The sequence below is a fragment of the Dicentrarchus labrax genome, unplaced genomic scaffold (genome assembly GCF_905237075.1).
Source record: "Dicentrarchus labrax unplaced genomic scaffold, dlabrax2021, whole genome shotgun sequence".
Lineage (NCBI taxonomy): Eukaryota > Metazoa > Chordata > Actinopteri > Moronidae > Dicentrarchus > Dicentrarchus labrax.
In genome coordinates this window covers 2803372-2830902 of record NW_026136705.1, presented here as the reverse complement: position 1 = coordinate 2830902, position 27531 = coordinate 2803372, and the positions used below count along the sequence as shown (strand labels likewise).

At 41.4% G+C, this 27531-nt stretch overlaps 2 protein-coding genes and 2 long non-coding RNA genes across 7 annotated transcripts in view; 2 read left to right on the top strand and 2 right to left on the bottom strand.

The window, feature by feature from the left end:
- Positions 1-18951, bottom strand: part of clcn5b (chloride channel, voltage-sensitive 5b) — a 29907-nt gene extending 10956 nt beyond the window's left edge. Inside the window, exons 1-11 of one of the 4 annotated variants that reach the window (XM_051400451.1) lie at positions 18643-18951; positions 17749-17898; positions 5939-6111; positions 5272-5371; positions 4260-4447; positions 3680-3802; positions 2462-2668; positions 1837-1917; positions 815-1049; positions 546-721; positions 174-314 (exon numbers count right to left, since the gene is read on the bottom strand). In XM_051400451.1, the coding sequence (XP_051256411.1) occupies positions 174-314; positions 546-721; positions 815-1049; positions 1837-1917; positions 2462-2668; positions 3680-3802; positions 4260-4447; positions 5272-5371; positions 5939-6111; positions 17749-17887 (1563 nt within the window). In that variant the 5' untranslated portion in view covers positions 17888-17898; positions 18643-18951. Of the gene's footprint in view, positions 1-173; positions 315-545; positions 722-814; positions 1050-1836; positions 1918-2461; positions 2669-3679; positions 3803-4259; positions 4448-5271; positions 5372-5938; positions 6112-10105; positions 10354-14754; positions 14780-17748; positions 17899-17994; positions 18197-18642 lie in introns of those variants that run through there. The other 3 variants (XM_051400450.1, XM_051400453.1, XM_051400452.1) reach the window with 3 other exon arrangements.
- Positions 16301-17837, top strand: LOC127363706 (uncharacterized). Its single transcript, XR_007884926.1, has 2 exons — positions 16301-16539; positions 17725-17837. It is a non-coding gene; the product is annotated as an uncharacterized LOC127363706 (long non-coding RNA).
- A 26-nt stretch (positions 18952-18977) lies between the features above and the next one.
- LOC127363705 (uncharacterized) lies at positions 18978-25717 on the top strand. The gene is made up of 2 exons (XR_007884925.1): positions 18978-19360; positions 25273-25717. It is a non-coding gene; the product is annotated as an uncharacterized LOC127363705 (long non-coding RNA).
- shroom4 (shroom family member 4) overlaps positions 21908-27531 on the bottom strand; it is a 70490-nt gene continuing 64866 nt past the window's right edge. Inside the window, 6 exon segments of the mRNA XM_051400414.1 lie at positions 21908-24149; positions 24982-25124; positions 25243-25413; positions 25886-25987; positions 26076-26205; positions 26782-27438. Of these exon segments, the coding sequence (XP_051256374.1) occupies positions 23993-24149; positions 24982-25124; positions 25243-25413; positions 25886-25987; positions 26076-26205; positions 26782-27438 (1360 nt within the window). The 3' untranslated portion in view covers positions 21908-23992.

The window sequence follows — 27531 nt, the reverse complement described above, 5'->3', positions numbered from 1 at the left end:
GCAGCTGTCCCCGTGGCACTTTCACACGCCATGTTGCACAGAGTTCACAGAGAATGCGCATTCATATTAAACCAGCATCGGCCTTATCGATAGCAGAGCTCAAAGGAGAGTCGTAACACTCGTTTGTAATGTGTTTCTGTCTGTGTGTGTGTGTGTGTGTGTGAGAGACTAACCTTCATTCCAAAGGTAATCACAGTGATCATCATCTTGAAGATTAAGGCCAGGGCCAGCTGCCACAGAGCGGTGTACAGGCCTTCTCCAGCGGGCCGGTCAGCTAGGCTATTACCTACACCTGTTTCTGATGTGTTCGTTGGCTGGAATGTATGCGTGGGAAGTACAGAAGGAGAGTAAGATAAACAGAGAGAAGATAGAGAAAAGACAAAACAAAGCAATATTAAAAGAATAGAAGGCAGGCAGAGAAATGAAAAATAAATTTAAAAAAACTTCAAATTACTTCAAATGGTAACAACAACACTTTAAATCAGGTTGTTTCCTTTGTGGGAATAAAATGACAAAACCCCATAAACACAGAGGCGAAGGCTGACCTGTTTGTAGCCGCAGAGCTGAGAGGAGTCGAGCAGAGAGCAGTCGTTGAACAGCTCAGAGATGAGCTCGGCTCCACTCATCCTGGTGTAGCTGTTCGGGTAGGCGAGCAGGGCGGTCAAAGCCGCCACCACCAGCACCTCAGTGACGGGGTAGTGACCCAGACGAGTAGATTTACCTTTTAGAGAGACAGACACTGATTAATAGGTGCACTTGGTTTTGAATGACTGTTTAGACCACACATATATTTCACCATAACTTCACTACTCACGTATCCTGCACCAGGCAATGTTGGCCTTGATGAACAGCGCCCCCCAGAGGCCTCCGAATATTCCCAGCAGGACGAAGGGGGCCAGCTCCACCAGGTGCCAAGGGGCATGAAACTCCACGTAGAACAGCACCAGGCGGCTGTTTCCAAACGGGTTGATGGAGCGCAGGGTGAAGGCTGCGACCAGGGCGGCGAAGAACGAACGCCACAGGGTCTTCAGGGGGAAGTAATAGCTCACCTAGAGGAAAAAGAGAGAGAGAAGGGAGGAAAGGAGAGAACATTGAACTAAGAGATGTGTTTGAATGTGTGAATGATAATGAAATAACTAATTTAAATGATATCAGTGCCGTTTATAAAGGGCTAGACAGTTTAATGTGTGGAACTGTAGACAGGAGATGTAGTTTATAAGATTAATATTTGTACAAAAATGTGGTGAAATAAATAATTTCTCTTGTAATAAAAATAAAACTGTGGAATATATAGATATCTCACATATATCTCACATATAAATCAACAATGTTCTGGCTCAGAACTGCCCTATGAGGTGGTTTAAGTGCCCAGAGAAAAAGTAACAGCATCCTCATCCGAACCTTCCTCCAAGGGTGTTTTGCTCAACTTAAATTACGAAGCTGCTGCAGAACATTTATTTCCCAAACTATCGCTGCAAACACTTTGTCATGGTTTATTATATTCCCAGTTGGGTGCCAGTGCTGTGTGGTCTCCAGAAAACAGTCGTATGTTCAGGAAATTCAAACAAGAAGTGGAAGAATTTTTAAAACCAATTCAGATTACTTTTGTTATCTGGTACTGATAAAGTTACTGGCACTCGCTGTATTGTTCCGATTCTCTTTGATTCTGCTTTGCGTGATTCACTGTAATGAAATCAGTTTGTGTGTGTTATAACATTGTGGTGGATTTTAAGGTCTCATGTTGCATCAGATATCCTCTGATGTTGTCAGTATAAATAGATGCAGACAGGGTATCAACAATCGAATGACGGAAATCAGTTAAATAATTGCACTCACCTCCTCCAGGCTGAACAGGACTCCTCCTATGGGAGCACCGAAGGCCACAGACACACCCACTGCTGCCGCTGCAGATAACACCTACACGTAAAAGGAAAAAACAAACATATGAATTCAGTTCAGTTGTATTACAGTGCAACTGAGACGTTTAACAAAGATGAAACTCTGAGCTCCGATCTATGACAGGAGCTCATTATGTCAGGATTTAAGTAACCACACACACACACACACACACACACACACACACACACACACATTAGAACGAGCCATAAGCTGTTTTGATTTTGTAAACATATGTTCTTTGGTAAAGTCGATTAGACTAGTCTGATCAAACCCAGTGATCCTGTGACAACACAACCACAGCGCACCAATGCAGTGATTTTAATTTATTCTTGTAATATGAAGTAGAACAACAATAAAATAAGACTGAATATTTGTTGTTTGACATGCGAACGACTGCAGAATTTGTAACCACAGAGAGCTTATCTCAACACTTTCCCTTAAGAGCCCATTTTATGAGCATCTCTCCTGCTGAACTGTCCAAAACCAGGACACTGAATCTTTTAACTAGCAATAAAATCCCCTCATTGTTGATCCCCTCACACCCAACCGCCTCGGAGCCTACCTCTCGCCGCTTGGCCTCATTCTTGCGGTACTTGGTGAAGAGATGACACAGTATATTAGCGCAGCAGCAGGCGACGTGTACCAGAGGGCCCTCCTTCCCTAAACTGAGCCCAGAGGAGACGGCTAAAACCAGGGTGATGGTCTTGATGATCAGGGTCCACTTCCCCAGGTAGCCGCGGATGATGAAGCCGCTCAGGATGGTTTTAATCTGAATGGAGAGACGGAGAAAGAAAGAGAGAGAAAAGCATGTTTGTATCTGCGAGGATTAAGTTTGTGTGTGTAGAGACGGCGGGGATATATTTGTGATTATGTGTCTGTTTATATAAGGGAGGGATCAGTTTAGATATGCGTGTGTGAGAGTGTAACCAAGAGAAAGGAAGAGTGTAAACATTGATGGAAGGGGAAGGAGAGAAAGTGGAGTTTGTGGAAGATATTTATCTTTCAAATAAGCGGTTAATCTCGTGTGCGTGGGCCTGTTGACCGCTGGCTGACCTTTGAGAGAAGAGACCTTCAGGAGAACAGGATTCAAGTTCCACGAAATTAAGTAAGGGAGTTTATGTGTGCGAGGAAGAGCCGTGCTTGTGTGTTTTTGTTCTGTATATATATGAAATGAGTGAATCAGATCCGATATGTTTGTGCTCAGTTAGGTTTCCCACTTGTATTTCCTGAGTGTAAGCGAATCTCCAGCTCTTCACTTCCTCAGAAATAAAGAGTGAGAGAAGAGAGATGAAGAGAAAGTAAACACTGATGGGAGGACAGTAGAGGGGACGGAGGGAGACGAGTTGGGCTTTTATTCGAGTCAACCAAATGTCAGTGATCTTTCTTACTGTTTCATTTCAGATGTAAATAAATTAAGGACAGCGGGGAAAGGGAAGAACAGACAGTAAAGAAAAGAAAAAGCTCATATTTTAGAGCATTTTCTCAATTGCATACAGCTGACTTGGAGCAGCTTTACTGTCCAAACACTCGGTTTATTCCTGCAGCCATAGTTCCTGCTTTTATTCAAAGACACAAGAATAATAACAAGAATGTTGCGTGTGAATGTGCGGCTAGAAATCCTGTCTGTCATCCTGTTGAAATCCTGTCCATGAACAGACATGCATTACTAAAGCAAACAATGTCACAGATGAAGAATTCAAAATACAATTGAGGAAAAATGAAGAAAGGGGATGAATATGTCAAATTATAAAGAAATAATATGAGTAGAGTGCAGGTTTACCTCTGGTATTCCTGAGCCACATGCGTAAGGAGCGAAGGCCCTGACCAACGTGACGGCCAGGAAAGAGAAGAGTAAAGCCCAGAAGATGTACATCAGGTAGTTCATTATGTAGGCGAACGCACCCTGCAGGGACACACAAACACAAACACACACACACATACATATAAAATAGGTAAAGTAAGGTGATTGAAAACCTTTTATAAAAAACTGTATTTGAGTTGTGTCATAGCAGCTTACAACCAGCAGGTGGAACCAAAGCACCAGTACAACTGTTTTTTGTAGGCCATTAGTGTGCATGACACTTGTTTTTTTGTACGGTGTATGAGTCAGAGAGAGCATGACTGTACATGAAATCTTTTCTAGTGAAGAGTGCCACTGGCCCACATGTATATGGACATAATGATAAAACAGGAAGTAGCTCAAAGTCCTGGATCATGACATTTAGTTTTCATACTTTATTCTCACATTTGGATCCAAAAACTTTACATTTATTAGTCAGAATGTCCCTGTGCAAACACTTGAGCTACTATATCCAAACTTCATGGATCTCAGATGATGAAGTTTTGTAACGTTCTCCTACCTCTGACGTCCCCGTTATGAGCTCACCCCAGCTCTGCCACTGTGGACACCGGTCCCTCTCCTGAAACGTCGTCTCGTTGGACGTCCAGCAGCAGTGCTCGTGGTTGAACCAGAAGCCGATGAGGCAAACCCCGTCCTTCATGTCCGTCAGCCAGTGGGCTGCGATGTCAATGCCGCCGGCAAGAGCGCCTGGTTTGAGAGAAGCATGAGGGTTCAGGTTCAGGACAAAGAGAACAACGGGACATTACAGAGGTTGTTTTATGGGTTAGTTCGGCCTCTGAGGTTGAAGGTGTGTTAATGAGTACAAAGCAAACATCCATCATCAAATGTCATGTGCATCCTTGTGTTCTGTGCAGTGTCTGAACTTTACTTTTTTTTTTGGTTTGCCAGGTGAATCACCTGCCAGGATTCTAGCCGACATAATGAATATTCATTTTCTGTAGAAATATGTCACCCTGCCTATTTTCAGTGCAATGTTAGACCTATTTTGTAGCTCCACACCAGCTGCCTGTCACCACGTGGGAATTCGTTTCAGCTGACGCAGGTAGCACAGAAAACAAGAGGAAAGGTATGAACAGGTTTAGGCACTGATATCTTGTGTTTAAGGAGCCGTGTAAGTAGATTTTATTTATAAATATTACTCTAATTGCAGTTGGAGTTAGGCTGGATAAGCTGTGCGTCGGGTATAAATAATACACCTGTGCTTTCATATGATTTAGCTTTATTTTCTTATGCCAGTGCAGCAGTGCAACTCATCACTCAAAATCTAGCTGTGCAGATATTATAGGTTTTATTTCCTGTGGCTTTACCACATCTGATACGGAAACTTTACATCAAAAACATAAATTAGGTCAAAGGAAGTTGTCTGAAGCAAACACAAGCATACCACATCAGAAACAATGTTTTTCTAAGATTAAACAGCACACTTTATTGATCAAGTTGATTACATTTAACACACATAAAAAAACAAAATAAAAAGAGACCGTAGCTTTAAGGAAACACAGGGCACTAACCTGACATGAGTCCCACCAGCAGCATGAGCAGCCATCCAGAGAAGGCATCGCTGACGCTGTGCAGCAGAGCCACAGTCGACTGTCTGCTCTTCTTGGTGATCTGGATGGACACAGCAAGAGGAGATCCATATTAGAAAGGGATTACCATTACACATCCTATATTCTATCACACTATACAGTGTATGGTGTCAGTAATACGTCATATTTATGTCATATTTTATATTTATTTACTTTGCTCAGCTGCTTTTCCACACGGTTTACATTGATGTACACCATGTTTGTGGTGCTTTAACTCTTTAACTCCTCCCCGGAGATCATCAACAGATCATAACTCATCTTACACTGTAACAGTGGACCAGTTTGACAACCACCACCAACTCAGCAGACGGTACATAACCTCAATTCTTCAGTTTTCGATGTGTGAAACTGTGGAGCTCTAAATATAAACTCTAAGCGGGCGTGAAGAGCGAGATGTTATACATGGTGGTTGTTTTCCGTTAGACTGACTGGAGTTTAAACTTTCACAGAGTTTTTATTGCGTGCTGACGATAGCTGTCACACCCAGAGAGGATTCTCCACCTTATTAAAGGTGTGACAGTGAAGTAAACCGTGCTGGATAACTATTATCTAGCTCTTTCCTCTTCCTTATAAACGCTCTTCTTCATACCTCTCTGTGTCTGTCGCGGTCCTTGCTCTTCTCTCTGACCCAGTCGATCGTGTTGAAGTCCTCGTAGGTGCCCAATCCGGGAACCGGGTCCTCCAGCGGGTCCACAAGTTTAGCGGGGCCGTTACCGTTCATGCCGGCTGCTCTGCTGCTGCTGCTGTACTCCTCATAACCTCCTGGGAGGAAAGGAGGGAGGGAGGGAGGGACAGGGAGCGAGAGAGGGAGAGAGAGAGGGAGAGAGAGAGAGAAAGAGATTTTGAGACGCACATTAATATCCTCACACACACACAGCATCAGCCTCTTGCTTGCCACCACATTGTTCTTGCCTCATGTTACACATTTTGCCCTATTGTCTTCTGCCGTGTTGTGTTTTGAAGTTTTAATAATATTCTATTATTCAAATATTTTTGGATAAAAACTGCTTTTACTTGTCAGAAGAGATCCTATTTCCACATATTTAAAAATATAGGACGGTCCATAAACTGAATGAATAAGACAAGCCTGTGAACTCTTTCTTTCTCTTTCTAGTCCAGCAGTGTTTCCCACACACACAGTACGCCCAGTGTGAACTGATTTCAGCATATTTCAACAAACATAAAATAACATTCCAACTTATTTTAACAAGACAAAATGTCCTGCAGTGTTGATTACGCCTCAGAATACAAAAGGTTGTGGATGTAAGGAGTTTGTCCTGCAGGTGGTGCAAGGGGGAAGGATCTTGGAGTTATTAAAATCAGAAGGGTTTTAAACATGAATTTCATCTGAAATAATTCTCTAGGGACCATGAATATAACGAATAACATGGTGAATAATGAAGAATAATAATAATAATAATGAATAATAATATGAATAACATTGGTACTAGATGTAAGATCACAGGCATCCTCTGGAGACTTTTAATTAATAGTAGTGGTCAAGATATCTCACTCTGTCTAGAACAAAGTGTCTGATAACGGGTGGAACAACTGACTTCAGCCTTGAGAAACTGCTAGCAGTAGCAAATCCACTATTATTGCAGATTTTTTTGTTACTCAGAAAGAAAAGAGCAGCAGAAAATGTGCATTGTAACTTGTATTGTAACTTGTAATAGTGATAACACTTTTCTTGACAATACTCTATTAATGAGTGTTCCTCTGGCAAACACACACAAAGCCATGGGATCAACTTCAGCTGGGCTCTCTCAACAAAAAGAGGCTGGAGTACGTGGCAGCGTCTGAGCTACAGTCTGCTACAATTACCAGACCGGCGGCCGCCAAAAAAAGAAAAGCTCCGGACAGAAACGGGAAACGACACAGGAAGTCAAGCCCCTTCTGATTCACGCTGCATTTAAGATATCGACAGCAGAGTCGAGACGAGTCATTATGGGACCGAAACAATTATCTGAGGCGAAATAAAAACAACGTGTTTTCATTTAATGGGAGACGCATGCAAATAACGATGCTTCCTGTCTGTGTTAAAAAGTTTAATGGGCTACTTCTGAGGAAAAAGAGCTGATACTGACAGAGGAAAAGTACATTCTTGGACAAAACCACAGTCAGTCGGGCATTTTTATTATCACTTTAACAATATTTGATTTGAGATAGAAGGTTGGTGGCTTAGTATGGTTTGCAATAACATTCAAACACAACCAGAAAGTAACAATGGCTGCTCACATTGAGGATTTTATACACATTTCCCGTCACATAAAGCTAAAATAATAATTAATCTACACCATCTTCACACACCACAAGCTACATTTCTAACGTGACACTCGGGTGGGGAGAGCATTGGCATCCGTTAAAGCAAAAGGAGCATTTCTCCACACCGAGCTGACAAGTTAAACTGGTTTTCAACAACGTCTAAGAATGTCCTGGAGAACTCGTCTCAGTCCCAGAGACACCTGCTAACAAGAGGACCCGTCACAAGGAAGCTAAATTAACCAAAGCTTTAACAAACGTGTGTATATTTACACTTTTATTTGCTTTTTTATTTGACAAACTTCCCTTATCTATGAGATATTTCAACCATTGGCATTTGCTCTGAATTTTGAGGAAGCAGCAAGTGTGTGATCATAGACAGCTCATCACACAAGGAGTTCTATAAACTAGAAGAAGACAGGGAAGTCGTACTGTACCAAAAAGATTTAAAAAAAAAGTTCCTCATGAGTTAAATTCCTAACAAAAAAAAAAAAACTGTATATATGTTAGTATATCTACACAGTCAGTCCTTGTCTACTGGAGCAGCTGGGGGTTGAAGTGCCTTGCTCACAGGCGCACTGACACCATTCAGCCTTTGTTACAAAACTCTGTCTCAACTTACACAACACATCGCCGTCTACAAGGTTACAAGACAGTCAGCTGATGGCAATGAAACCTATAATGTAACCGGAGCCACACGAGACGGGAGACGACTGTAATATCAATCACACTCAGTTTTATCTTCCTTTTATTTCAACTCATTCAGTTTGTGCTACCATTTCGTTGCACTGCTGGCATATCAGAGCTGTTAACTTATTTACCTGCCCCTCTTTAATCCATTAGCCCTGCTGTTAAAATGCATGCTGGGATACGCTGCAGGCCCCTCGTGACCCTGTACAGGAATGGGTAAGTGTAACGAATCAATAAATGGTAAAATGCTTGGCTGGTTTCCTGCACACTTTACTGTTTATTTAGCAGGAACAATGCACAACACATGTATTGTAGCTGAAAGCTCATTTAATCTGCAGTGCCTGTGGTCATCTATCACTGTCTGAAAACCTTTGAAATGTGGTGCAAAAGTATTTATTGAATATCCTGAATATGAAAGATGAGAGCCGTTGTTGGACATCATTATGCCAACAAGCCAAAGAGACAGGAGAAAGCACAAAAACACCCAATGTCTTTGACAGTTTAGACCTTCTATCACAATATAAGTGATCCTTTTTAATCATATTTCAGTATATATAGAATCTATTTTGATATTAGTAGTATATATTCTTGAAACTCAGGATTTAAAAACTGATTATAAATAAAATGACAAGACAGGAATGTTGGTTTTTGATGAATCTACTTTTACATTAAATACGGTCAACCAAAATCTCTGTCTCAAGTTATATACTGTCATATTCCCCAACCCTATAGAGTCTGGTTGGATCTCTTCTCTGTGATGAGATTATTATTCATAGAGTAAATAATAGCTAGGTTGCTAAAGATAAAACCATTTCTCTTACCAAAGGTCATGTCTTTCTATTTAAGGTGGATTTGCTCCATTAAAAAACACAACAACAGTCACTGACCTTTGCACCTTATTCGATATAGCTGATAGAGACTCAGTAAAGCTTTGAGAACATACAATCACATAACCCAAACACCCTAGAAGAGGATAACACAAGAAGAATTTGTCATTTTCAATAATTAAAAAAGGGTCACATCTGACACAAGGACACACATAAACTAGAATATACAGCGTAATATACACAGAAAGTGAGCTGAAGCCATTAGAAAGAGGTTAATAGTCACTGCTCTATATAAAGAAAGGAAAGAAAAGAAGTGAGTCTGTCCTCAGCTGTGAAGTCATGACCGCACAGAAAGGGACAAAACAGCCTCTGTGACCCCAAACATGGATGGAAGTAGGAAACACACCAACACACACAGATAAGAGTGTGTGTGGTATTCATTGTGTTATCTGTCGCTGTAGAACCACACACACACACACACACACACACACACACACACACACACACACACACACACACACACACACACACCGAGCACCCCAAAAAAGTGTCTATTTTTCTCATGCAAGATGCAGTATAAAAACATAAACCGCGTGACTCACATGTTGCACGACGGATCATAAAACTTAGTCTTAATGATTAAACTCCACCGTGTTAAAGGTATCGGCGAAAACACAACAAAGCTCCAATTCAACCTGAAGCTGTGAGGCATTTGACGCAGTTTACGGCTGCAGTGAAGGTGGTGAAGAAGAAGAAGGAAGAAGAAGAAGAAGAAGAAGAAGAAGAAGAAGAAGAAGAAGAAGAAGAAGAAGCCCATACAACTGGTTATTCAAGCACAACCTGCGTCAGCAGTCTAACTCAGAGAGGGGGGACGACAGCCGGTCTTCACAACTACATTTAAAACTCCTCATTCATGACAGCTTGAGAGTGTAATCAAAGAGCTACAAACAAAAGCTCTTCGTGGGTCCCACACTCACCATTTTCAACCAGAACCTCCTCATCCAGCTGCTTGGTCCAGAACTCCCAGTCCATCTCTCGTTACCCCCCCAACAAACACCCCCAAACTGAGCACCAGCAGTCAGTGAGACAACTCAAACTGTAAAATCTCTTCCCTCCTCTGAACTCCTCTAGGAAGTGGACTCCAACAGAGCACTCCCTGATTGGCCACAGAGCTCTGGAAGATGAGCCGAGATGATTGGCTGAACTGTCTGGGAAGTAGATGGTGATTTGCTGTGCTGGTGGGAAACTGTGTTTTATAGGTCCTGAGTGTTTGTGAGCTCTCTCTCTCTCTCTCTCTGATTGGTTGAGGTGGTTCACTACGTAAACATGAGGTCATTAGTGTTTACAAGGTCTGGACCTTTTGAATCCTGCAGGACCCTGATAGTTTTCAGGAAGAAAGGCAGTGTGACGGGCTGTGGGTATATTTACTTTTCAATTCAGCTCTTTCTGGGAATTCAGTCCTTTTGAATATCAAATACTGAAAAGCTCTTTGTCTGGATTATGCAACGCCCTCTATATGGATTTCAACCACAAAGCTACAGTCTGGTTTTGATCTTAGCGTTTTAGAATTGAACTGAAATGAACCTACACTAATCCTAACCCAGCTACGACCTCAGGAGGAGTGTGTGTTACCTTACTTCCCTCGCACACAAAAAGGTCTGAGTTAGACCTCCAGGAGATATACAGTGCTGTGTGTATTTAAAGTAGATAGGGCGAAACCACAGTCAAATTCTTTTGGTAGCAGCAACCAGCTTACAGTAAAAAGGTTTGGACTCGACCGCGGCAGCCTTTTTACTCCTTACTTTCTGTCTCATGGCTTAAAAAAAATGTCAAAAACCTAAAAGCACATTTGAAAACAGAACTAAAAAGCCTGTCTACTTTAGCCTTAATGAACTGCAGAGAGCAGAAGGGGGCACAACTACTTACGTAAGATGTATAGAGAAGGAAAAGAGGATCTAATCTCCAGCCACAGTTGTAGTATTGAGAGTAACTCTATTGTGTGATGTTTCAGCTCGTGGCCTCGGTTGACCCCGGTGAAGGCCACAAGCTGAAATGCCTCACAATGGAGTTGTTCTCCATAGTTCAACTTACTCACATATGAATCTACCTTCTACAGACCGTCCCAGTGCGAAGAGATGAAGCCTATCCCAGCACGCACAAGCATATCCCAGTGAGAGGACGGGGCTGCCAGTCTATCACAGGGTTCTCAGGTAAACTCTGGAGTATGAAGACGGCGCTAACATGGCAGCGCTTTGAAGTCTGTGGCACGAGTACAAGAATCCTGTCTACAACTTAAAATGCCAAAAGCAAAAAAAAAAAAAAAAAAAGCAGTATTCAAAGTGCAAACTGATCCAGTATTAGCACTTCTCAGAAAATGGGTCAGCACAGACACACACACACACACACACACACACAGACACACAGACACACAGACACACACAGACACAGACACCACGGTCCCCGGAGCAACTCTGCTTGTTTTCCAGCAAAGGGGGATGTCATGCTGAGCTCAGCACTCACTCTAAGTCTGTGAGCGTCCTGAAGGGACAGAGCCGACTATAATCTTACATTTTCACAGAATATCAACACACACACACACACACACACACACACACACACACACACACACACTTAACTATTTACAGAAAACTCCGGAAAATTCGACACGCTCTCTTTGTCATTTGACCGCGGCGCTGTCTGCCAAAATTCTACAGTACATTATCTGTTACCGAATGATTTACACACACACACACACACACACACACACACACACACACACACACACACACACACACACACACACACACACACACACACACACACACACACACACACACACACACACGTCTCCTCTAAGGATCTGAACCTTAAACTCCTGAGGTCTGGTTGCCATGGGGATTGGCATCTCATGTGACCCCTGTGACGTGCCTCTCTGGACCTTGGTAATGTTGTGGAGTGCCGTCGCTTCTGCCAAGCCCGAGATTTTAAATCATATTTAGTGAGTCAGAGGAAATTGAATAAAAAGAAGGAATGTGCGTCTCTGCAGTTGATTCAATTAATTTTTCATGTCCACAAGATGAAGTTTTCAGACAAGCTGGAAAGAAACTTTAAATATACGAGGACCTGATGCAAACTGTCCTGCTGGAAAGCTACAGAAACCTGGCTCCAACGTTACAAGAAACACCAAACTTCTTTCCTTTCGTAGATGTTTTGTTGGACTGAACCACAAAACCCAAACTAATGTTACTTAGTTACTTAATATGTAGTTTATTACAGCTATCTGACATCTTTTTAAATCATTTATGGTGTGAAATCTGTGCTGTTCTTTGAACCAAAACAAAACTTTTATCACATTTTATTTAGGAAAAGTTCTTCATTATTTATTTATTTCTACTTATAGTTCGTCCACAACATTTCACAGGAGGATATCGGACCTAGTGAGTGATCTCTGGCTTATATATGAAGTTTTATCTCTAACAAGACCTCATAATTACAAAGGGCTCAAGGGTCACTCAGTGGTGATGACTGTGACTCATTCAGTGCTTTTGAGTCACACCTTTTTAAAAAGGTGGTAAGAGGTTATTATGACCACAGGTCTGTCACTTGAGTATGTTTTTATTGAGAGCTGTCACTATGTATTAATGCGCTTTAAGAGCACGTAACGTCTAATTAAACCAGCGGTGCATTTAGGGGTTCAACAGGACGTGTTGAAAACTGTCCCTGGATGACCTTTAACTCAAGCCAGCCGCCGTATGTAAACACTTTCTAACGCTAAATGTTTCACTTTACAGCTCGTCTGTCTCCTCTTCAACTCCTGAAATGCCATCGAATGTTTTTGGAAATGTTTTTCCCTTCCCCTTATTCATTTGAGTGTTTTCACACCTCCCCTCCCCCTCCCTGTTTCACACAATCCCCCATGTGACCTGGTGAAGTAAACATTGAGGTATAAAAAAGAGAAAGACGGCAGACACCCTGTACCCAATCACTGTGACTCACTCCCTGTCAATCATTACATCCTGTTGACTAAGAAAGCAGCCGAGGGGATGTAATGTCAATATAATGAGCAATAAAAACAGGATTGGTATAATAATCGTACCTTGTATAACACTGGTAATAAAGCAATAGAATATGGATTTAAACTAATTTGAATAAGGGCAGTAAAAAAAGCAAAGTAAGCAAATTTAAAAAAAAATTAAAATTGCCCACCCTATATATATGCATTACATTAATGCACTCCCGTCTTCTGTACAGTTTTCCTATCATTTTCTTATCTTTCTTATTTTTATTTATCTTTATTTTTTTTAAAAGTACTTTATTCTTGTGTGATTTTTGTGTGATTTATATATTTATCTTTTTATTTTTGTGTGTGATTGCATATTTTAAGCACCATTGCACCAAGACAAATTCCTCGTATGTGTAAAAACCTACCTGGCAATAAATCTGATTCTGATTAAAATAAACTAACATGTTAGTTCAATGTCTTTTCCCCAACTCACTCAATTTAATCTGCTGGAGTTTCTACATAAAGTTGGTGTTTACTTTGATTTCACTTTCTTTTGTTTTGTCATCTTAGTGGGGAAATTCCCTCTCTTCCAGTAGTTTTTGTGGGATCTTTTCTTCCTCCCTTTCTCTTCCAAGTTGTATGAGGTCCAAGCCAAGTTTTAGTCTTCCTTTAAGGTTTTGTGAAGTCCTTTTGAGACTTTACAGTTGTTACAGGCTATACTTAAAAAAAAAAAACATGTATTATGGCTTCTTGTTTCAAGAGGCTGCAGCTCTTTCTCCATCTCTCTCTCTCTTCTTCCTCCTGTCAATAAAATATTACTACAATGACCGAGGTCAAGCGGTGTCAAGAGTCAACATTTGCAGCTGTGTATCTCATATTTTCATTAAAAGATGAGCACGTGTTGCACCAGTAGGAGTAAAAGGCGCCTGCACAGTTTTAGTCTGAATGCATTTTTTTGCTCTTATCGCCTCCTTTCTGTCTTTTTTTGTTTTTCAAAAACAAGAAAATAACACACAGACGTCAGGAGCCAGACTGCGAGGACAAGCAGTGACATGCTCACTTCCCTCAGAGAGCTAAAGGATTTAATGGGAAAGGTCAGTTTTTCTTTTGATTAACACAAAACGCTCCATTCATCTGATCCCTACAACCTTGGGGGAGGGATTGTTAGGAGGCTTTAATCTGCTGCGGCAGGTTTCAACCTTTATTCATCCATCGGGACGTAAACGACATCCTGCTGTTCGAATGCTGCGGATACACTGCAGACAGCAGCACTGCCTTGCTCAGGAACACCTTCCTTCCTATACTAGTTGTTGACAGAAGGATCAGAGTACTTTGGTATTAATCCCAGGTCAGGATTTAGACTAGCAACCAAACTCTCCTCTCTAAGCAACAAGCAATGGAGGGCTAATGAGTCCCTGAGCAACAGTTTACACAAGGATAAACGATTAAGACCGCACTAAGAATGGCTTTTAAAGAAGACTTGCTTGGCAACAAGTTCAAGTGCGCGCTGAGGAGCAGTCAGGGAACCGAACAGCACAAAGAAAGCAGAAAGTGTGTGCTGAAATATTTTTTTAAAAAGGCAGGAAAAATGAGATTATGTTAATTTAAAAGACTTGCTTTCACCTGGAGTTTATTGACTTCTCTCTGCACAGCGAGTGGCCTCCTCAAGCAGCATCTGCCAGCACAGATAACAACCAGCGCCGATACTTTAAATATGGAAGGCGGAGGGTGAAATTAACCCGGCCTGATTTCCCCGGAGCCTGACACACAATTATATAATCAGTCTGAGGCAGAGAAAGCAAAGCAACTCCACTTTTTGCTGATGCTCGTGTTCTCTACTGGAACTGGATGACTACGCTCACACTCTCTGAGTTTAAGATTTTCTTTCTTAAACCACCAAAAAAAAAAACATGTTAGTCAGTTTTAAAAAAGGCTGACACAGTGGAAAAGAAACGTGGTTTCAACCCAACAGAAGCTGCTTCCACTGAGAGAAAGTATTTCTCCAGACTTCCTTCCTGTTGGCAGTTTCATCGAGTGGCTGGTGATGTCACAGTGACATCAGTAGTAACCAGGCAGCTAATCTCGCTTTCTGACAGGGGTTGGTTTGTTTTATTTATTTGTTTGTTATTTTAGGGAACCTCAAAATCATTTGTGGTCATATTCTTAATCCATTAACTTCTCCTGAAAGTTTCAAGATTTAATTATTATTTTTTTAGCAATGTCATGATGACATCAGCGATGACTGGGCAATATCTGACACTGCACTTTTGAATCAATTTGCTTTTTTTAATAATGTGCTGGGAAAGATAGACAGAAAGTCTTACGGTTACACTAGTGCTGAGGAAGCGAGACACTGTTTAGACTTGTAGGGGCTAGTTAGTGGTAATAGTGGAGGCTGCTTTTCCATGTATGAAACAATTTAGACTCTCGGGATGTTTGTACCAAAACAAGAGGAGGAACAGTCTGCCCCAGGGTTACGCCTCGTTCTAGGTATCGCTCTGTTTAGCCGAGGGAAGGGAGACTCATAAACATGCTGCGATACGACGATATCAGCAGTCGATCTATGGCTAACACTGATCTTGCTTTATTGTTTAGTTAACTTCTGCAATGATCAGAATAGAAATCCTGCTGAAGGGGAAACTAAAATAAGGTTTTAGTTCTCCATCAGCAGGAGGTTAATGGAGTGGTTAATCAATACCAATGACTCAGCAATAGCCCCGCCGTGAGCTGCAGACTCTAAAAACATTGCTTCTCGAGTCCAAAAATGCAAACGACCTCCCTTCCTTACATACTAAAAAACTACTTTCTGTTGGTACTCTGCTCTGATTGGCTAATCGAGGTCTTACAGCGGCGTCATGATGACATAAGCAGAGCCGTCATCAGTTATTAATGAGAGATAAATCTCTTCTCTGTGCGTTGGGAGTTGTTCCCGGGTCGTCTGGAGTTTGTCGTACTACGGGAGAGGGTCGCTGACGTAAGATGACATCGTCAGTAACCGGGCAGATGTCACAGCGGCTTCCACAAACAGTAGTACAGCTATAACTCACTCTGAGGGTTGTTTTTGTGCTCTGGTGAGAGGTCAAACTACAAAATACAGCATTAAAGTTGGTACTGCGTGTTTCTGGGAGACAGAGACAGAGAGAGAGGGAGAGAGAGAGAGAGAGAGAGAGAGAGAGCGTAGTAACTGATTATTCACATGTACGACCCACAACTCACTGAACTCATGTGACACCCACACTGAACCTCACAGTGATTATAGATCACTCAGGGCAGAGAGAAGATCAGAGAAACAAAACATCAGCGAGCTTCCAAGGAAGAAAAGTTTTATGATATTTACAGAAATCTGAATTGCTACCAAGAAGTGGATTTAAAACCTATTCAAACAAGGGGGCCGTTACTGAGTGACAGGTAGATAATTAGATAAGAGAATAAGAGCGATAAGACGGTGAGAGAAGATAAATGTAGTCAGATGTTTATGATTTCATGTAACTGAATTGTTTTGTAGCGGAGAGGACTTTGTATATGTATCCTTCCTCTACTATTTTACATCTTTTGCATGATATATTTTAATTGTACAAACAATTTTGTGCATTAAATGCCTTTTTTAGACAGAAATGAGGGGATATAAAGATGAGGTACAACAGTAGATAGTGTAACTCATGATTTTCCCTGACTTCTGGGGGCTTGTAGACATTCCTAAAGTCCTCACAGGATCTTCATTAACTCTGCTTCAGTTGTTTTATTAGTTTTAAACATTTGAATGAACTACGGCTGTGCGATATGATTCACGATGAGTAGGGATTTTTATTTTCCCTGTAAACTACCAAACAAAAATGTTTTATTACATTTTGAGAACAATATTTGTAGGCCACAGGATCTCTGCAGCAGCACAGTACTTAATTATACTGAAGTTTGTCACATATTTGATCTAAAATTGCAGCTTCTTGCGACTTGGATACTACACTTAATGCCATAATGCACATTTTGATAAACTTTGCAGCCATAAAATGAATATATTCAGACTTCTACAAGATCTTTAAGCCCATTTAATGATGTTTTTATCCCTCCATCAGCAGCTGGACTCATCAACAAAGCCCCGAAGCTACACTATGTGTTATATTAATCCACTTTCTCCTGATTTTATCTTAATAATATAATAAAATATGATTATATGTCCCACCACTAACTTGCAGATCCACCCGGGAGAAATTTTTTCACCTTTTTTTAAAACTTTTTCCCCCTTTTTTTAAAATTATAAACCAAAAAAAAACCTTTTTTTCTTTTTTTTTTTTTTTATTATTAAAACCTTTTTTTAATTTTTTTAATTTTTAAAAAATTAATTTAAAATTTTTTAAAATTATTTTTTTATTTTTTTTATTTTTTTTTTTTTTTTTTAAACAACAAAATAACAAACCCTTAATGGATTTTGTTAAGAATATAATAAAATATAATTAAATTCCCCCAGATCCACCCGGGGATGATCTTTTGCACATTTCTGTACATCTTTTCACTCGTTTTATCGAAGTATTCAGCCACATATATCCACATATACTGTCCCCGTTATTAATGCACCCTGTATCTGCACCTTTAAAGGGTACCTGTGTACATTAATGTTACCTGAGCTGAGAGGGGGGACGTCGTCGGTGCTGGAGAAGTCCAATGTGGCCCCTGCAATATCCACCATATCATCATCATCATCGTCACTTGGGTGATGAAGACCGTCAAAGCTCCCGGAGCAGTAGCCGGGGTTCTCCATCCTTTCAAACCCTGTTTTAAAAACAACATGGAGACTTTTAAACAAGCAGATAAAAAGGTGAACAGCATAAACACCAGCTTTCTTTCTTTCTTTCTTTCTTTCTTTACCTCTGAGTCTATCGGCTGCATATTTCCGATACAAGCTCAACAAAACCTGAGACATTGTGAGAGAGTGAGCTCCTTCTGCTGCCTCCGTACTTCAACCCCCGACATTAACAGCTCATTAATTAACGTCCTCTCTCTCTCTCTCTCTCTCTCCGCCGGTAACGTTATTAGTTAATAATACTAATAATGAGAAATGACAGCTCCAGTTACCGGAGGAGGAGGAGGAGGAGGAGGAGGAGGAGAAGAGGAAGGAGGGGGAAGTATTTTTTTTTTCCGCAGTCGTTTCCGCACTTCTGTTCTTGGTATGAGTTGTTTGGTTTAGAGGTAAAACCAGAGAGAGACAGACAGACAGACAGAGAGAGAGACAGACAGACAGACTGCGGATTATTAGACTAGCTTTAAAAAAAAACAAACAAACAAACAAACAAACAAACAACAAACCGTTTCAGTTAGTCAGCCGTTACCGTTCAAACCAACGTTCGAAATACAACCGTTGAGCTAATCAGTTAGCTCCCGTTCGCAACTTTTTTTTTTTTTTTTTAAATTATTATTATTTTACTCCAATAATAAAAATATATATATATATATATATATATATATATATATATATAAAAAGATAATAAGATGTTTTAAGTTCAAGTTAACCTTTACCTGAGGAGAGAGAGAGAGAGAGAAAGCAGCCGTTACTCCAGCTCGGTGGAGTCTTGTGACTCGGATTTTGCCCCGACGACGTCTTCCACCGGAGGCTGCTTTATGTCAACAGTGAGCCGGATGGAAACTTATGAAAGCTCCGCGGCGGCCGCTCCGTCCACCGCCAGCCTCCTCCGTGCACCGCCAGCACCAATAAAAAGGATAAATAAAGGGTGTTAAAACGCGGGGTGTGCGTTGGAGGAAGCCCACACTAGAGCATTGCCTCCGTTAGATACCGAATAATACCGTAAAAGAGGGTGACATTGTCCGCAGTGCGCGTTGTTTATCCGATTTAGAAAGCGTGAAGTTAGCGGACGTTAGGTTGTACCACTTCCGTTTTGGTGTTAGTGTTAGTCAGCGTACAGAAAACATTAAAACGGGACATTTTTTTTAAGCGTCAGAGCTTAATGCCACGTTAATTCCACTCGCTTTGACATCGGCGTGTTTCATTAAATCGTTGCTTATTTGGCAAAAAAAATATACAATCGTGAACTATTTTATTTTGAAAGGCGTAATCGCTCGACTTCCGGTTTGACTGCCTTGTCGCGGCTGCCTTGACACAAACATCTGCACGTCAGGAGAAAGCAATCGAGTCCAGAGCTATCGACGCTTCTCCAACTGGGTCAGTGGAGCAGTTCGACTACTCGGTCATCAACTCCGCAGGAATATAGCTTTAGAGGTAAATAATCCAAAAAATCTATAAATGAACCCTAAATGTGCTATAAATATCTATATATCTATATATCTATAGATATATTAACGTTTCAAATATATATTTAATCATTTTAAAAGGTTAGGTTTGAGAAATAAATCTATATTTACAGTAGTAATGGTTTTAGAGAGGTAAATAATCCAAACAAGTTTATTTATACATACATATGATTTGTAATATGACTGTTGACTGCAGACAGTTTGAGTTTCTGGGAGCTTTTATTGTGTGTAAAGGGGCGACACCTTGTGGTCAAATGAAAACCTTCAATTCAATTCAATTCAATTTTATTTGTATAGCGCCAATTCATAACAGAAGTTATCTCAGGACACTTTTCAAATAGAGCAGGTCTAGACCGAACTCTTTAACATTAATTACAGAGACCCAACAGTACCACCATGAGCAAGCACCTTGGCTACAAGGGCAAGGAAAAACTGCCTGTTAAAAGGCAGAAACCTAGGACAGATCCTCCGGCTCTAGGTGGGTGGTCGTCTGTCTCGACCAGTTGGGGTGAGAGAGAGAGAGAGAGAGAGAGAGAGAGAGAGAGAGAGAGAGAGAGAGAGAGAGAGAGAGACAGAAACACAAAAATGGCAATGGCAGTCAAGCAGGACCATGGCAGGAGGCTCCACCAGGATCCATGAGAACCTGCGAGACGAGAAAGCACAAGAACTCCGGGGAAGAAGTGAAGTTAGTAACATGCATTAATGGGACATGAATGAGTGCAGAAAGAGAGAGAGAGGAAGAGAGGAGCTCAGTGCACCATGGGAAATCCCCCGATAGTCTAGGCCTATAGCAGCATAACTAAGGGATGGTTCAGGACTCACCTGATCCAGCCCTAACTATAAGCTTTATCAAAGAGGAATGTCTTAAGCCTACTCTTGAAAGTGGTGAGGGTGTCTGCCTCCCGAACCACAACTGGAAGCTGGTTCCACAGGAGAGGAGCTTGGTAACTGAAGGCTCTGGCTCCTGTTCTACTTTTAGAGACTATAGGAACCACAAGTAGCCCAGCATTCAGAGAACGTAGTGTTCTAGTGGGGTAATAGGGTACTATGAGCTCTTTAAGATATGAAGGGGCCTGACCATGAAGAGCTTTATAGGTGAGGAGGAGGATTTTAAATTCAATTCTACATTTTATAGGGAGCCAATGCAGAGTAGCTAGTACAGGAGAGATGTGATCTCTTTTTCTAGTTCCTGTCAGTACTCGTGCTGCAGCGTTCTGAATTAATTGGAGCGTTTTAATGGACTTATTGGGGCAACCTGATAATAAAGAGTTGCAGTAATCCAGCCTTGAAGTGCCCCAAAGAGTCTTAAAATGTAAAAAGGGCACAGAATACAACATAAACATATATAAATATCATTCAGACATCATAAAAAGACTAATGTTTTTATTTTTAAGTTATCTTACAGTTTAAAAAAGAAGAAAGAAAATCCTAATAAAACACTTTTAATACTTTAAGTGACAGCTGCTAGAAGATGTGAACACTTCACTGCCACTAACAAGGCGATACATCCTGCTTTACGTCTTCAGATATGATTAACTCTCCCTTCATTGCTCGCCTCCCTCTCGTTCATCTTCCCTCCCTTCGCTCCCCAACGTCAACATTCCTCCACCCTGCCTCCCACGGTGCTTCAGCGCAGGCCTGTTTCTCTTCACTTCCTTTTCCCTTCACTCATATACAATCATTCATTTTGCACTTTAGCTGCTTTCCTCAGTCCTCTGTTCTTCGATCCCACCCTAAAAACAAAAAAAAAAGTACATTTCTCAGCAAAAAAAACATGTTTTTATAAGTGTTTGATGCTAAAAACTGCCAGACTCTTGAGGAATATAATCCATATTGGAAGTTCCCTGGGTTCTTCCTAACAGTTAATTTAGCTGCCTGCGTTTATTATAGGAGCCTATTCTTGCCAAGAAAACAACATAAAACAGGTGAAAGTGATACAAGTATTCACTGTAAGTAATAATACAGAGATACTAAGTGAACGTTTACCTCTATACGTCTATAAACAGTAGATAATGTTCATTTTTAACCTGTTATTTAAACTATAGTTTACTGAATATTATAGATTTATCAATACAATGTTAGTTTGATGTTGTGTAGTTCTTTTTTAAAGGTATTTTAGTTACTTATAGTAGTTTCTGTTGGATTTTACTGAGGTTGTTTCCTATATTTTAAATTAAATCCACCCCAGAGGATAAATTAAGTTGACTTTTACCACTTTATTTTGTAGTAAAATGAGTTTAAACTCACACACACACACCACAGGATCATCAATATGTTTTAAATGAGCCGAACACCCCCCACCACCACCGCCACAGTCCACTAACTTCCCCCCTTTAAATGAGTCTTTTCACCACATCTCTCCAAGCTCCCGCAGAGTCCACTCATCATCCGTCAACCTCCGTTTGCCCTCAGCCGTATTTATTTAACCGTCAACCACCACATTCAAACAACCAGACGGCGTAAAGAGACTCGTCCACCCACGAGGATATAAATCACAACAGGAGACGTAAAAAGCTTAGTTTAAAATACTATTATTATTATTTATGGTACTTTTTTCCCCTCACAGGAGAGTTTTTTTGCAGTTACAAAATTTGTAATGCATTTTTACAACAACAACAAAAAAAAAATGTAATAAATCAGAATTACATGAGAAAAAAACACGAACAGAAGAAATATTCTCTCTTACTGGTCCGACAAGCGACTCGTTTCTCCTCGCTCTCTCGTCAAGTCAATAAGTTTCCAGTCGGTTTTAGAAAAAAAAGGCTGTTATAGTACAAGAATACACATAATATGTACAGAACAGGACAGAGTATATGTGGACGTTTTTAAAAGTTCACGGGTTTGTTTGGGATTAAAACTGCAGGAATTCATCTGAGAAAAGAGGAAAAATAAGTGGAAAACTTTAAAGTTTAAGTTGATCAAACTGATAAAAAAAAGGTGTCTGTGTTTTCACTTAACTTTCAACAACCAAAATATAAAAAATTTCCTCTTCAAAATCCTTCCCAATCTCTTGTCGAGCTGCAGTTTGTTTTAACTGTGTACAACGTGTCCCGTCCGAGGTTTAGGACTTTGGAAACATCACAAATCAAAAGCTGTCAAGGAATCTAAGAGCAGAAAAACAGGTAGCGGTTATTTTAAAATGGAATATGATGGTGGTGAATTATCTTTAAAAAACAATTTCAGGAAAAGTTAATGTTATCCCAAATTGGGACAATTTTACTCAAGTGATAAAGAAAATAGTTTTTATTTTATTTTGGGTTAATTACTTTGCTTTCTTGACACAATTCAGATGAGAAGACCGGTCGCTGCCTGTAGCTTCATACTTCCTGCTACAGACACAATCTTCTCGTCTAACGCTCGACGAGCTCAATCTCCAGAAAATATATATGAACCCCCTTTTAAAAAATATACAGTAAACGTCAAACTCTTCCCGCTCTCCTCATTCATCTTTTACAACCAATCTTTTTTTTTTTTGTTTGTTTTTTTGTTTGTTTTTACAACCGATTCCAGTCATTTCACGAAGCTCAATCACTATATACACATCGTATACATTATAAACACAAGTGTCTTCTGTACATAACAGTTAATATGTGACAGTATAACGAGTCGGTGGAGTCTCAAACTCACACGCGGTAACATTACAGTAATAAAGTGATGTGATATGCTGATATTATGATCGATAATACAGTTTATGTATCTGCTGAACGCGGAGTTGTGTCAGCCAGCATAACAAGATTATACAAAAAAAAAAAAAAACTTCCCTTACTGGGACTTTAGTGTTGTTAACGGGGAAAAAAAAAAATAAAACACAGTTTCTTAGTGTCTCCTTCGATTCTCTGAACCAGGAGATTTTAAATACAAAAAGAAAACATAAAATAAAGCAGCGTCTCAGTGACAAAATGTCTTTGGCAACGTAGTGTGGTTTAGAATAAGTGTCATTAGTTTTACAGTACATGTTTTCAGGCACACAATGTGAAGCGGGAAGGTATAATTTGTGACCCTTGGAGTAAAAATGTGGTTATTATCAGGCTTTATTTTACATTCTTAGTGAAGTTACAACCTCAGTTTGAATCCTTTTCCTCCCCTCGGTTTCTTTTACTTGGATGAAATTTGGGAGAAAAATTCCTTTTATCGTCTCTGAACACGGTTGTGTTGACAGGATGGTTTCTGGATAAGTGTTTTGGAGGATTTATCGGATTGGAAGTCTCTCGTTTATGGTTTCTGTGAGTCCACGCTCAAACTTCTGTAGCACCAAAGTCCAGTCTTTTCTTTGGACCTCCACCTTGGACTCGTCCGGTTTTGGTCTCGGCCTTCGTTGGGTGGTTTTTTGGTCCTGGAACTTCTGGATCTACGTGCTGTAACGGGAATAGTTTGACATCTTGGAACACTAAATATGAAGCCACGGTTAGCTTAGCTTAGCATAGAGACTCCAGGAAGTCAAAAAGAGATGTTAAAACAGTGAGTTTTAGAGATTTGTATTACTTTTGGACAGTGTACAGACATGACAGTGGTATCTTTTCATCTAATATATTCCCAAAATGTCAAACTATTCCTTTAAGTAGCCCCCCCCGCCTCTTCATCTCTTCCGGCAGCGTTTCTTTCAGTAATGTCCGTATCCCATCGACATTCCCATACCAATTCCCAGCCCCAGCCCCAGGCTCTCCCTCAGCCCCCTCAGCTGCTCCTCTCCCAGCCGGATCTTGTCCTCCAGCTGCCTCTGCTCCACCAGCAGGGCGGCCTTCATCTTCACAAAGTGGCTACGAAAGGGAAAGAAAACAGACATAAAACATCAGTTTATCCTTTATATTTATGGTATTTTATTAGTTTTATTGTGTTGTTTATACGCTGTGTTGAATGTTTATCCCGTCTGTCCTTCACAATAAGAGCTCAAATTAATATTCAGACTTTATAAAAAGGAGCAGTTGCAGGTTTAAACATTTAGATTCTTATTATTCAGTCTGTTCTTTCATTAATTAATTCATTTACAACTCTAACTAAGGAAGGATATTCTTTAAGGTTAAGTTCAGGATCTTAAATATTAAACTGTGTTTGTTTGAGTGCAGTCCTGATGATGCATTAACGTCACACCAGCTGCCCTCCATCTTACACAGGGTTCCCATTTAAGAAAAAACATTTTTCCAAGACATTTTCCAGGAGTTTTCCAGGAGTTTTTTCAATGATTCAGCGATTATGGGACACTGTGTTCGCTCTCTTGGGTGTTCTAGTAGAATCCAATTCAAATTTTCCAGGACAACATAGTTAATTTCCAGGATATTTGGTCATTTTAACCAATTTCCAGGTGTTTCCATGACTGGAAAACTATTCTCTTAACCCTGTTAGAGCTCAGTATCTTCATCTTACATCTTTTATATATTTTCTAAATTTTGTGGCCAATAAAACATTTACTTCTTTGTCGGTATAAGCTTCCCTTCTTCCAAAAACGTCCACAGACTAGAGCTTTATCATAAATCCTATCGAAGCTGGAATTAGATAAAAATCCATTGCTGTGAACCTTCATTAAACCTTTATTCAGTATGTTTTATACTCAACGTCCACCACAACGGACTATAAAGCTGTATTTAGTTGTACCTGTAGTCTCGGTGCTGCTCGGGGGAGAGGCAGCGGGCCAGCACCCGGCTGACGGCCTGCTCTCTGCGGTCCACGTGGTCCTTCAGGTCCTGAGCCTCGGACAGCTGCCGCATGAGCTGACGCTTCTTCTCCAGCAGGGGGAGCTAGAGGGCAGCGAGAGAAGGGAGGACGGGGGAGAGAGAGACAAGAGAGTGATGTTTTGTGTCTATACTTAGAAACATAATATCATTTAAAATGTTAAAACTAACCCCCTCTCCTCACCCTCTCGTGGTGCTCCGTCTCGGGGTCCAGTGTGTCCAGCGTGGTCTCCACTCGCAGCAGCCGCCCGGACAGCGACAGCAGCAGGCTGACCACCTTGTCCAGATCGCCGATGAACATGCGGAACTTGTCCATCTCGTTGGGCTTACACACCGCCACCACCATGTTCTCCACCTGAGGAGACAAGACGGACGGACCATATCAAACGGGGGTCTGAGAGCATCTTGTTGGCAATGCGGTCATTTTGCATCCCTCAATAACAGTGGCAGAAATATTTTGGACATTTAAGCTTTTCAAAATGTGAAGATTTGCCGCTGTGTTGATCGAATTTGACTGAAATTTGATATTTTTGGGGGGTTTGGACTGTTAATTGTACAATATTAGCAATTTAAAAACATCAGTGTGAGCTCATTGGAGTTGAAAGGAGCATTTTTGTGTCTGTTTTTTTGCCATTTAATAGATTAAATGTTGACTCAAACCACGAATCAACTGGTTTATCTACAAGAAAACGAGTACTTATTTAACCAATTCTTAGAAATATGCTAAATTAGATGTGAGTTGTAGCTCTAAAACACACATAGACATGAGCAAGAGAGCTCTGTAACCAGTTTTAGGGGTTACAATGAACGATGAAGTGTCTCCCCACCTCCTCTCCCAGCTGTGCGTTGGCTCTGATGTCGTCCTGCAGTCCCCTCTGAGCTTCCCTCAGCACTCCCAGCTTCTTGCGGAGGCTCTCCATCAGCTGTTTCTGCACGACAGGAGGAGATTCTGTCAACATCATCACCAACCGTGTGAAGACGGATCATCCCGGGTGAGTTAAAGACAGAAGTGTTTACCTTGTAGGTCAGCTCGTCGTCCTCGTGCCGCTCTCTGTTATCAGTGAAGTCCTTCATCTGCGACAGGAGCTGAGCTTTGGCCGCCGACGTGCTGTAATAGGACGAACAGCTGGAGCTCGCGCCGGACCGCCTGAGGGGAAACGGAGGGAGAGGGGAGAGTGTATTTTATTAACGCAGAGATAAAACACTAGCAGTAAAACAGACGCCATGAAATACGGTGATTATAAAAGTACATAAATAAGCGACGCAATCAATTATCTGGACAAAGAGACGTATGGAAAACATCTTTACTGGAAACAAGAAAATAAATAAACTCTACTTATATATATAGTTAAAGAAAACCCTCTAACGTCCTTTAAATGTACCTGTGACAAAATAAACTCTCTATGTGGTAGCAATTACCCATCTGGCACCTGTGTCTGTAAAAATAAACCATTTGTAACGAGGGGGGGGAGAGAGAGAGGGGGGAGAGCTGGCTGCAAGCAAGGTGCTTTGGAAAGGTTGTGGGAAAGAGGGAATAAGCTTAGTGACAAGAACAGTTAGGTCTTGTACAAATCAAATGGTCTGTGTAATTAACACACGCACACACACACACACACACACACACACACACACACACACACACACACACACACACACACACACACACACACACACACACACACACTTTAAGCTGCTCCCTCTCCCCCGCCCGCTCTCTCGTTACCTATCCAAGCTGTCCGTGTTGTGCTCCGTGGTTTGGTAGGCCCCTCTCCAGCTCTCTGTGCCCGACTCTCCCTCACTGCTCTGGGGGAAGAACTCCTCCAGGCTCAGCCTCTCCCTGCCGCTCTCCTCCCCGGCCTCCAGCTCCTCCTCCAGAGAGCCGCTCTCCGCCCTCGTCCGGCCCGACGGCGAGGCCTCGGAGTCCGGCAAGGTGTCGATGTCCGTCTCCAGGACGGTCACCGGCAGCGCGAAGCACGGGAGCTCGCTGGTGATCGGCTCCTCCTCCGCTGGAAGTCCCTCGTCCTCCTGGAAATCGTCTATGTCCGTTTCCATGGGGACGTCCAGGTCCGCGTCCAGGCTGTGTGCGGGACTCGGGCTGAGGGTCGTCTCCGATTCGGTTCCCGGTTCGGGGATCTTCTGCGGATCGATGCTCTGAAAGCCTCTGTTCATACGGAGCTGCTGCTGCTGCTCGTAGTCGATGGCGAAGTAGGACTCGGGAGGTAAAACGCCACCGTTTTCTACGACAGGTGGAAGCGTTGAGTCGCTATGAACTCTGGGAGACGGGGCCCTCTCCCACTCGGCTCCTGGTCTCTGCTGTTTGTGAGGTTTCACTGTTTCTCTGTCCTGGTCGAGGCTGCGGCTGATGTTCATCTCAGATAAACTACAGATAAACAGAAATATAAGTTAGATAAGTTTCTGTATTAATAAATGTTTTAAGCTTAAAGACTCAAATTTACTTTCCAAACATCACTCA